The sequence below is a fragment of the Macadamia integrifolia genome, chromosome 7, assembly GCF_013358625.1.
Source record: "Macadamia integrifolia cultivar HAES 741 chromosome 7, SCU_Mint_v3, whole genome shotgun sequence".
Classification (NCBI taxonomy): domain Eukaryota; kingdom Viridiplantae; phylum Streptophyta; class Magnoliopsida; order Proteales; family Proteaceae; genus Macadamia; species Macadamia integrifolia.
In genome coordinates, this window is record NC_056563.1 from 22,120,658 (window position 1) to 22,135,530 (window position 14,873).

General features: G+C 37.1%; 2 protein-coding genes across 4 annotated transcripts in view; one reads left to right on the top strand and one right to left on the bottom strand.

The window, feature by feature from the left end:
* Positions 1-14,873, bottom strand: part of LOC122084577 (beta-glucosidase 9-like) — a 42,945-nt gene that overhangs the window by 9,916 nt on the left and 18,156 nt on the right. The window lies entirely within an intron of this gene.
* On the top strand, positions 304-7,613 carry LOC122084575 (beta-glucosidase 18-like). 2 transcript variants are annotated; one of them, XM_042652927.1, is made up of 12 exons: positions 306-657; positions 2,552-2,618; positions 2,879-2,937; positions 3,070-3,145; positions 3,235-3,309; positions 4,098-4,185; positions 4,351-4,603; positions 4,975-5,090; positions 5,164-5,413; positions 5,520-5,622; positions 5,736-5,844; positions 7,204-7,613. In XM_042652927.1, the coding sequence occupies exons 1-12, from the start codon at positions 520-522 to the stop codon at positions 7,430-7,432; spliced, it is 1,563 nt and encodes a 520-aa protein (XP_042508861.1). In that variant the 5' UTR covers positions 306-519; the 3' UTR covers positions 7,433-7,613. The 2 variants fall into 2 exon arrangements, with proteins under 2 accessions (XP_042508862.1, XP_042508861.1); XM_042652928.1 differs by lacking the exon at positions 5,736-5,844 and having other exon boundaries at positions 304-657; positions 7,204-7,368.

Below are 14,873 nucleotides of genomic sequence, written 5' to 3' on the forward strand. Positions count from 1 at the left end.
TTTTGATTATATGTTAATAGAATTTATACTTGTTTAGTGGGATGAAGAAAATCCATACTTTTGATAAAGGGAAGTATTTCCTATAGGGGAATGTGGCTCCTACACATAAACTAGGGCCAATAGGAGCGCACGAAGAAACATCAACAAAGACATTATATTTTACTTCATGGAGTTGGATCGGTTATTTTCCTCTTCCCCCTATCAGGATGCAAGGGCCACACTCCCCCATAATTTTTTTTTTCTTTTAATAAATCCTAATTTTTTACAAGGTTTGAACTTTGCACCTTTCTGGTAGGAGGTAGTTGATAGGGTGAGGGATAGACCTTTGCATGCATGTCATATTAACTACATTTGAGATGTGCTACTGTTGCGTGTGAAGTTGCCACTACTTTGGAATTTAATGGCTTGCCTCCTTCTATAAAGGCCTTAGCTAAGCTAGTAGTTATTATTTGTAGAACCTATATCAGACAAAGAAGACCCTCCTCACTCCTTTAGGTACAAATATATGAACATTGGAAGATGAAGAAGAAACAAGTCTTCTTCTTGGGGGTGTCTGTTTGGTTTCTTCAACTCATCTCATCCCTAGCTAGCTGTGGATTGGATCACACCCAATTCCCTCCATCGTTTCTTTTTGGAACTGCGACATCCTCATATCAGGTAATCAACTTGTTTCTGTTCTCCTTCTCAAGAAATCCTATATGTTTTCATACAAATATAGATTTTTTTCTTCATACCACTACAAATATGCATTCAAGTGGATCTAAATGAATGTATGTTTGTTAGGGATTCAATATGATTCATGTTTTAACATCTATTATTGAAATTTAGATAGAACTCATCTTTAAAAACTAGTCGTTGAGGAAAGGATATCAAGATCTTTATAAATGTATAATTGTACGGCATGTTTATTTTCCAAGTTGATTTTCCACTTAAGAGGATATTTGTCAACTAGCTCCTACCTCGATGCCGGTTGGACTTCATCACTCCTATGTTACAACACAAATTTATGCAATCTCAGAGCTGCTTCAAATGTGTAACTAGTAAGCCAATATGGACGATGTGTTAGCCGCCAATGGGATCACTGACAAACTAGAGCCGGCCGAGAAAGATAAAAAGAGGCCTCATCGACTGGGAAATGATGATTGAGACCAGAAAAAGACCAGGTCAGGGCGCCTTGCTGAGGAGACAAACAATTCATATCAGTATGAGCTAGACAGGTCTCGAACGAGTCTACTGCTGAAATCACAGGACCAGAAGTACAGATAACATAGAGACCACGGGGCATGACACTAAGAATTGCAAGGCGTTGAAAGAGGAATTGATGAAATGATTACCTCGACAAACACGTCAACTAGACTCTTGGAGAAAACCACGAGGCCCGAGATGAATCCAAGCTGAGCCAAAAGCAGATCGTACCCAAAAGGCCGGATGGAGACAGGCGCACTGACACCAACGACAATCGGCCCATGGGCTCGACAATTCTGACAATTCTGGGAAAACCCGGTGCAGAGTTGGTCAGAAAGACCAAGCCCATGCTTGGTTCATCTACATGACCAAGCAGTCTGTAAAGCTAGCCTTAGCCAATCCAATGATCTCGTTCTCAGATGCTGATCTAGAAGGCTTAAATTGGCCGCATAGTGATATGATCATAATCTGATTGTTTATTGCCAACTGCCCATTTCATAGAATGCTAATGGACACTGGGGCCTCCGTCAATCTCATGTCATACAATGCGTATTGGAAGCTCAGATTTGGGGATGACTCAAGCTAGCAGGAGGGTTGTCATATGGGTTTTCGGGAGCCTCATCAGAAGTCGAAGGAGCCATAGAACTACCCATGACCAATGGGGAGAGCCTAAGGTCTTCAATAGTCATGGTCACCTTCATCCGTATAGGGGAGTCCTTTTTGGTTCAGGTGTTGAGTCACACCTCTTATTCGTATAATAACAAAGAGTCCTTCCTAACATGACTGAACTGAGGAGTTATGTCTCCTTAGGGATAGGGGAGTCCTATTGTGGCTCTACTGACGAGGAGCTTGTTTCTGTATGGGTCTCATTAGCTTGGATCAATCTGTTCTGAGTTTCGGTGTTTTTTTTTTTTTCTAAAAGTCAACAAATGAATATCATTAAAGAAGGTAAATATGAGACACTACAAAAAATTCTTATTGGACTGCTAATCCATCTTAACATTGCTATCAGAGATGAGCGATTCAATGAACAGAAATAAAGTTACAAAAATTTAGTCTAGTTCTCTCGGTTGTAGGTAGTGGGTAAGGAGGCTATATCTATGGCAGTATCAATGGGATTCCATTTAGAAAGTCTCTTTTTTAGTAATCAAATCAAATCAGGTGATTGCAACGTCCAACTAATCTTCAGAACACAACCGGTGGAATTCCATTATGGGCATATACTGTTTGTTTAAGAAAGTTATAAAGTAAATACACCAACCAAAAAATATGTGGACTTTAGTGTATTGGAAGATAGTTGCAATTTTAAAACAATGACTTTAAGAAAGACTTTTCCTGATGTCATTTTCTTACCTTTGTTTCCCAGATCGAGGGTGCCTACTTGGCAGGTAACAAAAGTCTCAGCAATTGGGATGTATTCACTCACTTGCCAGGTATTTTTTTTTTTTTATTATTGTTATTATTTTAATTGGATTATTATGGTAGTTTTACTCCATTGCGACCAAGTCTTTTAGGATTTAAATTTGGAAATAATCTCTCTGCGAAGGAGGGGTAAGACTAAGTACATTATGACCTTCCCAAAATCTTGTAGTGGTTGGAGTCTCTTGCACTAAATATGGATTTTTTTATTATTAGAAAAAGAAATGGAAGATTATTGACCGATAAGGAACTGTTTATTTTTTTGATTTTTAAGGAAAAATCAAGGACGGAGGCACTGGAGATGTAGCAGATGATCACTACCATCGGTACACGGTAAAAATTCTACATCACAAAATCAAGCCCAAACCAAGTTAATTACTGAAAGTAGGTTTTCCTTCTATTCCTTCACATCTCAAACATGTAAAAAAAAGTCTCACCTTGTTTTGACCATGAATCGTCAAGTAGGAAGATGTGGAGTTGATGCATTACTTAGGAGTAAATTCTTATAGATTCTCCATTTCATGGTCCAGAATCCTCCCAAGTAAGTTATTTCACTTGTTCCTTTTTATTTTTATCACTAAAGAAAGAATTTTACATATTGCTAGACTTAAAATCATATCTCAATTTCAGGAGGTAGATTTGGAGAAGTTAATACCATCGGAATAGAATTCTACAACAAGCTGATAGACGCAATCTTGCTCAAGGGTTAATTCATTCTCCTTATCTATGATTACTTCCAAAAACTTTCATTAAAAAAGAAAATATTTTACTTCCACAAACAGGTGTGCTCACATTCAAATTTGATCATATGTACACCTTTAATCTTTGTTTTGAAACCACAAAACTTCAGCCGTAAATTCTGTCCACTTGCTTAGCTCTATGAAAATTAAAGAATATCTATCTAGTATCTAAATTTTATGCCCGCAGTAATTAGTTCAGACTGAATAATATTCGATTGTTCCTGATGCGAGGGTTCAGCTCGATAGCGACCCAATCAGGACCAACTACCTAAGAGTCCGTTTAAATGGCTCCATAGTCTATCTAAGACCCTTTTGAAATAAATGGCTTAGTGGACCATTTAACTCAATTAAAGATCAGGTCCCATTGCCTAACTGTATTTCTCATACATTTTTTTTTTTTTTTTTTTGAATTTTACTTTTAGTAACCCCTATGTTGGAAGCAACATGTTGTCCAATCAAACCACGAATTACAAATGTCTAGAAAATCTCTATTGCTATTTCATGAGGCAATCCACATCAATTTACGTATGAGGATCAATTATTTAATTGGGCCATTAACTATGTAGGATCCTAAAGTAGGTGGATGACTAGGCCTGGCCGGAACAGGCCCCGACCGACCGATTGACACCCCTATCTATATATAGACAGATAAAAACACACATGCCCCATATATACACAAATAATTGATCAAATGGGTATCATGGATACATTACTCTACTAACATAAAGTTATAATTATTTTGTGTTGAACCAGGAATACAACCATTTGTTACATTGAACCATTATGATATTCCTCAAGAACTTGAAGACAGATATGGTTCATGGTTGAGTCCACAAATACAGTAGGCCTTCTCTTATATTTTCTTTCTAGTCATTCATTTGGTACTACTTTTGATATTACAGGTTTATTATTAGTGATCCTATTATGAAAAAATGTAGGGCACATAGAAGTTTGTTCAAGGCATGAATAATGGTTTTTATGCTCATCAGAATTGTTTAAACTACAGGCAAGATTATGGATATTTCGCAGAAGTGTGTTTCAAAGCTTTTGGTGATAGAGTGAAGTACTGGACCACATTCAATGAGCCAAATGTTGTGGCAAAATATGGTTACCTTAGTGGAACTTACCCACCTAACCACTGCTCTAGTCCAGAGGGAGGTTGCAAATCTGGGGACTCAGCTATTGAGCCATATCTTGCTGCACACAATATAATATTATCTCATGCCACTGCAGCTAGCATCTATAGGAAAAGTTATCAGGTATAATTCTATTCTACATATTAATTAGAAGTTGGCTAGCTAAGAATGTTATTAAGAATCATTATATTAAATTAAACTAGTTGTGTATCATATTAATAAATCTTGGGTAAGTTATTTTGGTTCTTACATTAAAGATTGTATTAAGTTTTCCTTCATACGTTGAGAAGAGACTCTCTACATCATTGGTGATGTAATCCTTATGATTGGACTCTTGTGTCATCATTAACACCCACACGATAACGAAATTACTCTTCTCCATACTAATCAAAGGACTCAGATCTATATAATGGGAAAACTTTCTCTTTGCCAAGATTGGTATTTTATCTAATTAGCTAAATGACTAATTTGCAATTTCTTTGCATTCTTGTAAGGTTAATCAAAGTGGTATGATTGGAATGGTAATGAGTTCAGCATGGTATGTTCCATTCAGAAATACCCCAACAGATCGTTCAGCTGTTCAACGGGCTCTGGCTTTCGACAATGCATGGTAACATTGAGATAAATTTTCCTTATTCCAATTTTTTTCACTAAAATATATTCTTTTAATTTGATGTGTTTAGGTTCTTGGATCCTATAATCTATGGTGATTACCCGCCAGAAATGCGTCAAATAGTAGGTTCAAGATTGCCAATCTTTTCATCAGATGATAAAGAAAAATTAAAAAGCAAGTTGGATTTTATCGGAATTAACCATTATACAACTCTCTACGCACAAGATTGCTTGTTCTCTCAATGCAACTTTAGTACTTCTCGAGGGGATTCCTTTGTGCAAACCACAGGGGAAAGAGATGGCCTTCCTATTGGAGATCCGGTAAATTTTTTTTTTAGTTCATATATATATATATATATATTCTACTAAATCTTGATTTTTCTCTATATTTTTCTCCAACAATTGGATTAATTTACCCCCCTTCCAGACAGCAATGCCAGACTTTTATATGGTTCCTTATGGCATGGAAAAGATCATTATGTATTTCAAAGAAAGATATAACAATACTCCAATGTTCATCACAGAAAATGGTAAGACTTTAAAGATAGAGAATGCTCAATTATGAATCATCTCCTCAAAATTATAAGAATTTGTATATATAGATGTGCTTGATGATGTGCAAGAACTGATACATGCTTTGCAGGATATTCACAGGCAAGCAATAAAGATGTTCCTATGCAAGATTTGCTCAATGACACAGCTAGGATAGAGTATCTGACTTGCTACCTAGATTCTCTTGCTATGGCCGTGAGGTATTTCATCAAAACTTATATAGGTGTACCTTACAAAGGGTGGACCTTAGCCCAGTGGTAAAGTTTTGTTTTGTTTTGTTTTGTTTTGTTTTTATAGGTAATTTGTATGTATTAAGGAATAATAAAAATACAGATTAAGGCAACCCCTACAACTTTCTTGGGCAGATCAAAAGAAAGGTTGAGAGGTCCCTAAATCAAATAGGACAAACAGTGAAACACAGTTCATCTAATATAGAAAGAAAAGCTTTAACAATTATGAAAGATGTTATGAAAGAGTTAAGTAACCCAATCACGGAGTGAAGAAAATACGGGGCACTTTTCAAGTGATGACTCTTCGCAGAAAGCTTCTCACTACTGGATAAGTTAGGTTTCTAAAGACTTCAAGGCCACCTTCCTCATGACTCTGATGCTTCCTCTGAAAAATCTAAATGTATACCCTATATATTATCAACTTGATGAGTACCTCCTCACTGTGGTTTAACTCAACTTGATCTATCACCTCCTCACTATGATTCAACTCTGCCTCTTCCTCTGAAGAAATAACAAAATCTACAAGATTTTCAGCTCCCTTGAAATAAGTCGCATCTGCTAGAGATTTGGGAGTCAAATCTTGAATCAACCTACCATTATCCTCTCCATCTGCCATGTCAACATTGTCGCTTTTAGGAATATTCTCCACCAGACTTTTTGAGGAAGGCAAAACCGTGGTCAAAATATTAGTATAAGAGATTTCCTTGGTTGAGTCACCCCACTTTTGCTTAATAAAGTATGTTGACTTTGCCACCTCATCATCCAGCCGACCTTCAATGTTAAGAAAATCCTGAATAAGATTCAAATTGGAGATAATATCTCGTCCCTTGGTGCGTTCCACGACCTCAGACATTTCTACATTAGAATTTGAATTCTTACTAACTTTGTCCTCCAAATTCAAATCCTACATTTCCTCCCTTGATTTTTCTCCAAAGAGGGAAACAACGTATCTTGATGATGAAATTCCTCCTAATTTGAAAATCTCCCCATCAATTCCCCGTTTTTTACGTCATTAATATATGGAATAATTGCCAACTCACCTTCCTCCAAATCCTCCTCTCTATTTGCTCCCTTTGCAACCTAATGGTCACAGATCTGAGTCAAGAAAGAGCCTCTATACGTCGCAAGAAATTAGACTAGACTAGTTACATTATGACCCTCTCCAGACCCTGCCGTGGCAGGAGTCTTATACACTGGGTATAACGTTTATATATGGATGTACCTTACACTCGTACACACACACATCATTTGTCGTATGGGCTGTGAGGTTGTTTTGAGATTTGCAGTTTATGAATGCATTTACAAATAGGTGGTTATGCATATTTGCAGGCATGGTGCTGATGTGAGAGGCTATTTCATATGGTCTCTTCTGGACAACTTTGAATGGCTATATGGGTATACTTTGAGATTTGGGATTTACTATGTGGATTATAATACATTAGAGAGAACGCCAAAACAATCTGCAGTTTGGTACCACAAGTTTCTTAATGGAGTGAAGATATTAAAACAAAAACCAAGTCAAGGAAGAGTCGGAAGAACACTGCATCTACCTTCGTAGCCACATGTGCTATTCAACTATTTTATTTGTGTTTTTATATATTGTTGTACTATATATGGGTCTGTTAGAATGTAACTGAACCGGCTAAGATGTTGTAACTTAATTTACAATGCCTTCATTAATTTGTCCTTTTGCGATTACTTTTGAAGTTATAATAGTCACTTTGATTTTAAGTTTTGAATCTCTTTTTTTAGCTACAGAGGGGAATTTGATGATGATCCTTGGGCTTGAGAGGGGGATTTACACCTTCAATTGCTATACAATTATATGGGTCCCATCAATTCGTTTTAGGGAAATGTATATGATTACTCACTTTTGGTTTCTCTTTACAAAATTATCCAACCTATGTTTCAATTTACAAAAATGCATGGTTTTAAGTTTAGATTTACAAAACTACCTAAAATAGTGTTCATTTCTCAACTGAGGAGTTTTTTGATAGTTTAATCCCACACCTGCCTTCTCCCACCCGCTCCTATCCCTTTCTTCTTCTTCTTCTTTGTACCTCCCATTTCTGGGATGCAAATCATTCCCAGCCACTGCAATTGCCTCATCGCAAGGCCCCATCCCTGCAATCGTCTCACCGCCAACATCTTCCTAGTGTGTTGGGTATACCTTTCCCATGGCATTGATTTCCTACTATTTATCAAAACAATATGAAATGAGGTGGAAAAAGAGAGTTACAGACATTTGAGACACATAAGACCGAGAAAACTACCACAGACAACTCAAAGCTGTAACATTACAAGAAAAAGATCATCCCCAATACTGGAGGGTTCCCAACGTACATCTAGCACCAAGGAGCTCCTTCAGTTACGCACCTAGATGCGTGCTAGGCTCCCTCCGGCGTGGGAGAGGATCTAGATCCAACATTTCAAGTACGTAACATTACAAGATCAAGTCGCCCATTAAACTCCACTACAATTTCAATATGAATCATTACATAACAGTCAACAAATGAGAGTTGTTTTCAACCCTAACAAACAATTCTAAGGAAAAAAAAATCTAGCGCATAAGGCTCCTGCTACTATATGCTTGGTTAATTCCATATTTGGTTAACCTCAAAATTCAAACATTCAAGCCTACAGATTAGGTGGGAAATTAGGATGAGGAAAATGGTTAGCCACATTCAACTCTCATAAAATCAGTTTCTTTCCATGGAAAAGGGAATTAGTCATCGATTTCCTATTATTTATCAAAACAATATGAAATGAGGTAGAAAAAGAGAGTTACAAACATTCGAGACATAAGAGAGAGAAAACAAACACAGACAACTCAAAGCTGTAACATTACAAGAAAAAGATCATCCCCAATACCGGAGGGTTCCCAACATACATCTAGGTCCAAGGAGTTCCTTCAGTTACGCACCTAGATGCATGCTAGGCTCCCGCCGGCATTGGAGAGGATCTAGATCCTACATTTCAAGTATGTAACATTACAAGATCTAATTGCCCATTAAACTCCACCACAATTTCAATATGAATCATTACATAACAGTCAACAAATGAGAGTTGTTTTCAACCCTAACAAACAATTTTAAGGAAAAAAAAAATCTAGTGCATGAGGCTCTTGCTACTATATGCTTGGTTAATCCCATATTTGGTTAGCCTCAAAATTCAAACGTTCAAGCCTAGGGATTAGGTGGGAAATTAGGATGAGGAAAATGGTTAGCCACATTCAACTCTCATAAAATCAGTTTCTTTCCATGGAAAAGGGAATTAGTCATCGATTTCCTACTATTTATCAAAACAATATGAAATGAGGTAGAAAAAGAGAGTTACAGACATTCAAGTCATATAAGAGAGAGAAACAAACACAGACAACTCAAAGCTGTAACATTACAAGAAAAAGATATTCCTCAATAACGGAGGGTTCCCAACGTACATCTAGCACCAAGGAGCTCCATCAGTTACGCACCTGGATGCGTGCTAGGCACCCTCCGGCATTGGAGAGGATCTAGATCCTACATTTCAAGTATGTAACATTACAAGATCAAGTCGCCCATTAAACTCCACTACAATTTCAATGTGAATCATTACATAACAGTCAACAAATGAGAGTTGTTTTCAACCCTAACAAACAATTTTAAGGAAAAAAAAAAAATCTAGTGCATGAGGCTCCTGCAACTATATGCTTGGTTAATCCCATATTTGGTTAGCCTCAAAGTTCAAACGTTCAAACCTAGAGATTAGGTGGGAAATTAGGATGAGGAAAATGGTTAGCCACATTCAACTCTCGTAAAATCAGTTTCTTTCCATGGAAAAGGGAATTAGTCATCCCTTATTCGAGGACAAACACACACCATAATCCAAATTAGTCTTTTTTTCTTGTTTTTGATAAAGTATAATCCAAATTAGCATCTATGTAATCCTTGTAGTCAAACTGACCGCAGTTACTAGCAAACCTTCAAGACGAAGAATGTTTTTGAATATCACTCATACACGCATCTATAGCTTTAGTTGGTGCAACTCTACTTTGGATAGCCCAGGGAAATGCATTTTACTGTGGATGATACCCGCATGCTAAACCGAACCAATTGCCAATTGAACCGCTCTAGCCAAATCGATCAAAGACTAAGGCCCCATTTAATAGAAACGACGTTTCGTATCAAAAACAAAAATTTCAGTTTCTATGTCAAAATGTCGTTTTTAAACGAAAAAATGGTGTTTCAAAATTCAGATTTTTATCGGGAATGTTAGTTCATTTTTTTGTAAAATGGAACGAAATTGGGAAGTCCAATCTCGTTTTTTCAGTTTTTTTTTTTTTTTTTCACTTTTTGTTCCTGAAAAACAGAAACAGACCATAAGTGTACTAAACACTTTATTCCTTTTATTCATTCCAACAGAACGAAAAAACTCCAAAAACATTTTTTTTAGAACGATACCAAACGGAGCTTAAGAAGTCAACTAAGAAAAATTCGTACAAGGTCAAGAGAAAAGATTCATGACCATCGAATAGCAAAGATAGGTGCATGGTTCATTATGAGTTGATCCCATATACAAAGGCCTGGAATGGATTTTGAAAGAAGGTACCACGATCTAAGCGCATGGCATAACTCGTTTCTTCAGTCTTTTTCACCACATCGGGGCTATGTGAGTCAAACCCACTTCTTCGACGTCCCTTTTACTAACGACTGAACAAATATGAGCCTGCCTTACATATATTCAAGGTTTGGCCATTTTGATAATGGGATTCTTAAGAAGTACACTAGCCAAAGGAAAATAGACCAGGCAGTTGTCATAATGGTTTTAAAACTTGGAACAGAATTGACATAATCAACTTGGAATGGATGGGGAGGTGATTCTGATTAACCTGATTCTATGTGTACTAATTTTGATCGAATTAGACCAAGCTCAGGAAGGTAAGATTTATTCCATTTAAGATGATTTGAATAGGAATATTGTCGAAAATTGATCCATGTGGGCCCAGTCCAGCCCTATGTAGAGCTAGTCAAGTGTCACATGAGTTGCAAGCTCATTTTCCTTTAGGCCCATGTTTTTTAGAAGGGAGTTTGGAGCAGGAATGTCTGACTACTTGGTCCCACATGTAGGTGGGGTTAAAGGCAGGGAAAGTTAAGTTGGAGGAAAGTTGAACTTTTTCACCCCAACTTTGTTTGGTTAGCACATAGGTGTGAGAGAGAGAACAGATGAATGAAGAAAAAGAATCATTAATTGCAATGACTTCCCACCCCACAAAGTCCCACCAATTTGGTAGGACTTTGAAAGGGAATGGGGTGAAAGCCACATTAGTAGATAGGAAAGCTCATATTCCAATGTTGTCTAGAGTATTTCCCACCCCATTATATTCAAACACATGACTTTACCATGCTTTTGGAAAAATAAGTACAACTCTCTCACCCCTTAAATCCTACCTCATCAAAACCCCTTCTAAACAAACGGGCTCTTAGCGAGTTGTAGAAAATGAATAGATATTTGGGAAGTGTATAGTACAGTTAAGAGAAAAAAGCGATTTTGAAGAGACTAAGAGACAGAGTTGTTTGAGAAAGACAGTAGAAGTTTTGAAGATTTCTTAGAAAAGAAGTGCACAATTTATGCATGAGATTTTATCTAACATTTGGGCAATTCCTGAGGGCATTTTCTGCTATCCCTTATGTTCTTCATCAAGTGTTATGTCGTTATTCTATCATTCTTGTTGTAAATCTCAAGTTTTGGGCAACTTGAGAAAGAGAAATAATGTATTTCTTATTTGATTTTAGTGGATTCCTCCTGAAGTTACCTCGTGAATTTTCCCTTATGAAGGTTTTCCATATTAAATCTAGTGTTGTGTTGCTTGTGACTATTTGTTTATATTTTTGTGTTTTTAGTATTTGCATATACATTTTTCTTTTCTACTATATGCACTGTGTTGCATGTTTATTCTGTAAACTATCGTTATATATCTTTGATTCACTTTCAAAACCTTCTTCGGTTCACTCCCCCTTCTCCCCCTCCCCCATACCCCACACCTTAGAAAAAAAAAAGAAGCAAGAAAAGGGCAACTATTCCTCATTCATGATATTTGATATCCAATATCGGATGTCCGATATCCAATAGTCAATATCTTATATTCATTCTTAGGTTTTTAAATCTTATTGGACACAGTTTTACTTTACCACCTACTCACTTTATCTTAAGGTTCATAAACCCTTACAAGATTTTAGTATCTTTTTCAAAAACCCATCCTAATACCTTATGCGTGCATTTAAAAAATCCATAGTAAATAGATTCCCATTCATCGTGGCCTTAGGAGAACTTGGTCAACCTTAATTCTCTTGAAAATCAAAACTTTCATTTGCTTGTTTGTTGGACTTTTATTTTTGCTTGGATCAGATTCAATATAGGATAAAACCAGAACCGAAGACACTCATATCTGGTCCGGTCCTGTCCGGTCTGGGTTGATTTAGAATTTAGAATGATTATACCAACTAATCCTCAACAGATAACAGATAATGAACACATCATCATTTACAGAGGAAGCAAACTGCCAAAAATAACTACCATTCAAAAAGTTCTTGTTCAGCTTGTGATTGTACACGTGGCATGACTTTTGTTTAAGGTTTCCATCCATTTTTAACTGTGGGCCGTCCATCGTGCAGATCGATCACTTGATGGGCCCACCCAACATCTTTGTGACCTTGACACTCCAACCAACAGGCATCTTCTTTTGCCCCACAAAGATGTTCGATGCTCCCAACTCTAACCTATAATGGCAATAATGGCATCATCAACGCCATTATTTTCCACCTTAAACCTCGCTATCCAAGACCCAATTAAGGTCTCGAGATGGGTTTGCCTACTAACCTTCCGAGCTGATGAAAGTAAACTAAAAGCTAGAGTGGCATGGAGACTATTAAGATCAAGTTGTCATTTTTTGCTAGAAGATCAGAAATTTTATTAAAAAGAGAAAAAAGAATAAAAAATAATTAAAAAAAGCTCAAAAAATTAAGAAGGGAGTTCACCTTCGGCAATGCCATCAGCAGAGGCTCACAGCCTCTATCTGTAAAATCTAAACCGAGGCACTGTTTCATCAATGTGGAGCTCGTTGATGATAGAAGGAGGCAAATTCGTTCTCTGACCCGACCTACCCGACTTGACAGCTTCTTTGGCAAGGAAGTTAGCAATTGGGTTGTCACTTGATAAGTATATATGACTTATTTTTAACCCAGCCACAAAATATGCTAATTTTCAAAAGAAAACCCTAAGGGCCCGTTTGTTTAGAAGGGTTTTCCATGTCTGCTGATGTGGCCTTCACCACACCCCCTTCCAAAGTCCTATCAAATTGGTGGGACTTTGTGAGGCGGTAAAATATCTCTCTCTCTCTCTCATCGTCAGCTTCTTCTTCTTCTTTCTTCATCAACCCTTTATTAGCCAAAGCCTGAGGTTGCGACCGGCCAGTTTCAGATGAGGTACCTAAACCCCATCAGAGCCACGTGCAATGAGCTACTACGACTAGACCAACCACGCAAATTAGGGCACATAAAAGAGCGGCTCGGCCAGGATGACGACAAAGTCCGAATCCACGTCGACGACATCCAGCGGTTTTGCTGCCATCATCGACAAGAAATTGACGCTGGTGAGGTATCTCAACAGCATACTCAGAATACTAAAGAGAGAAAGAGAGAAGAAGGGTGAAGAGTGAAGAGTGAAGAGTGAAGAGAAAGAGAGAGAATTTTTAAGTTTTTTAACGTACAATTTTATTTTTATTTTTTATTTTTATTATTATTATTATTATTTTTTGTGATGTAGGAATAGTAACTTCTTCTTCTTCCACGTACTGTATGCCTGTATCCGAAGCAACTAACTCTCTCTCTCTCTCTCTGGTTAAAGTCTAAGCCTCTAAGGTCTCTTTCCTCCCAGCCTTCACCCAACCAAACATGATGGGGTGGATGCTACAATTATTTCACCACATCTTTACTTTCTTGTCTTTCACCCCACTAACATGTGAGATCCATATTGACAACATTCCTACCCCCAACTCCCCTCTAAACAAACGGGCCCTAGGATTCTTAAACTTTGGTTACATATATATCCATAAAATTTATACTTGTTTACTAGGATAAGGAAACCCAAAACATTTTTTATTAAAAAAAAAATGAAAAAAAGAAAGAAAAAAGAAACCGTATTCTATTGGGAATAAGTTCTCTATTTAGTAGCATGGTCCCTTGCTTCAATGCATGGGTCAATGGGAGCGTACATAGAAGCATCAATAAGGTGGGCATTATTGTTTTTCATAGGAAATGGCAGTCATCCCCCTCCCCATGTGTTTAGACGCAACCCAAGTTAAGAAAAAAAAAAATCTATAGGACTATTATGCTACCAGCTATGATGTATGGAGCAGAATGTTGGACAATTAAGAAGTGTCATATAGAGAAGATGTGTGTGGTAGAGATGAGGATGTTAAGATAGATAGATGTGCGATAAAACTAGGAACGATAAATTAAGGAATGAGCATATTAGAGCTGATTTGGGAGTTACTTTGATCAATGATAAGCTCCGAGAAAATCATTCAAGGTTGTATGATTATGTTCAACGGAAGCCTAGCGATGCACCAGTAATGATGAGTGATATGATTCAGATTGAAGAAGCTTCAAGAGCTAGGGAAAGGCCTAAAATAACCATAGGAAAAGTGAGGGATGACGTGTAGTCTGGGTCTGGTACCAAGTATAACCTCAAATAGAGCTTATTGGAGAGCAATGCTCCATGTGGCCAACCCCATTTAGCTGAAATCCTCCTGACTTGCTGGGTTGTGTCTTTTTCCTTTTACTTTCATATTTCATCTTTCACATCTTACTTTTTATCTTGCATTCTACATCTTTCATTTGTCATGTTCTATTTTCATTTCTCATCTGTTCCCCTCCCTCTTCTCTATTTAAATATTCAGTTTTCTTTATTTTAGTTTTTGGTTTTTTTTGTTTTTTGGATGTTTGTAGTCACGTGACCTCATT

Excerpts from the sequence above, each read along its gene's own strand:
- LOC122084575 (XM_042652927.1), top strand. The coding sequence starts at position 520 with ATGAAGAAGAAACAAGTCTTCTTCTTGGGGGTGTCTGTTTGGTTTCTT. Across the intron at positions 4,186-4,350 it reads TGGTTGAGTCCACAAATACA|GCAAGATTATGGATATTTCG; the intron begins GTAGGCCTTCTC and ends TTTAAACTACAG. Across the intron at positions 4,604-4,974 it reads TCTATAGGAAAAGTTATCAG|GTTAATCAAAGTGGTATGAT; the intron begins GTATAATTCTAT and ends CATTCTTGTAAG.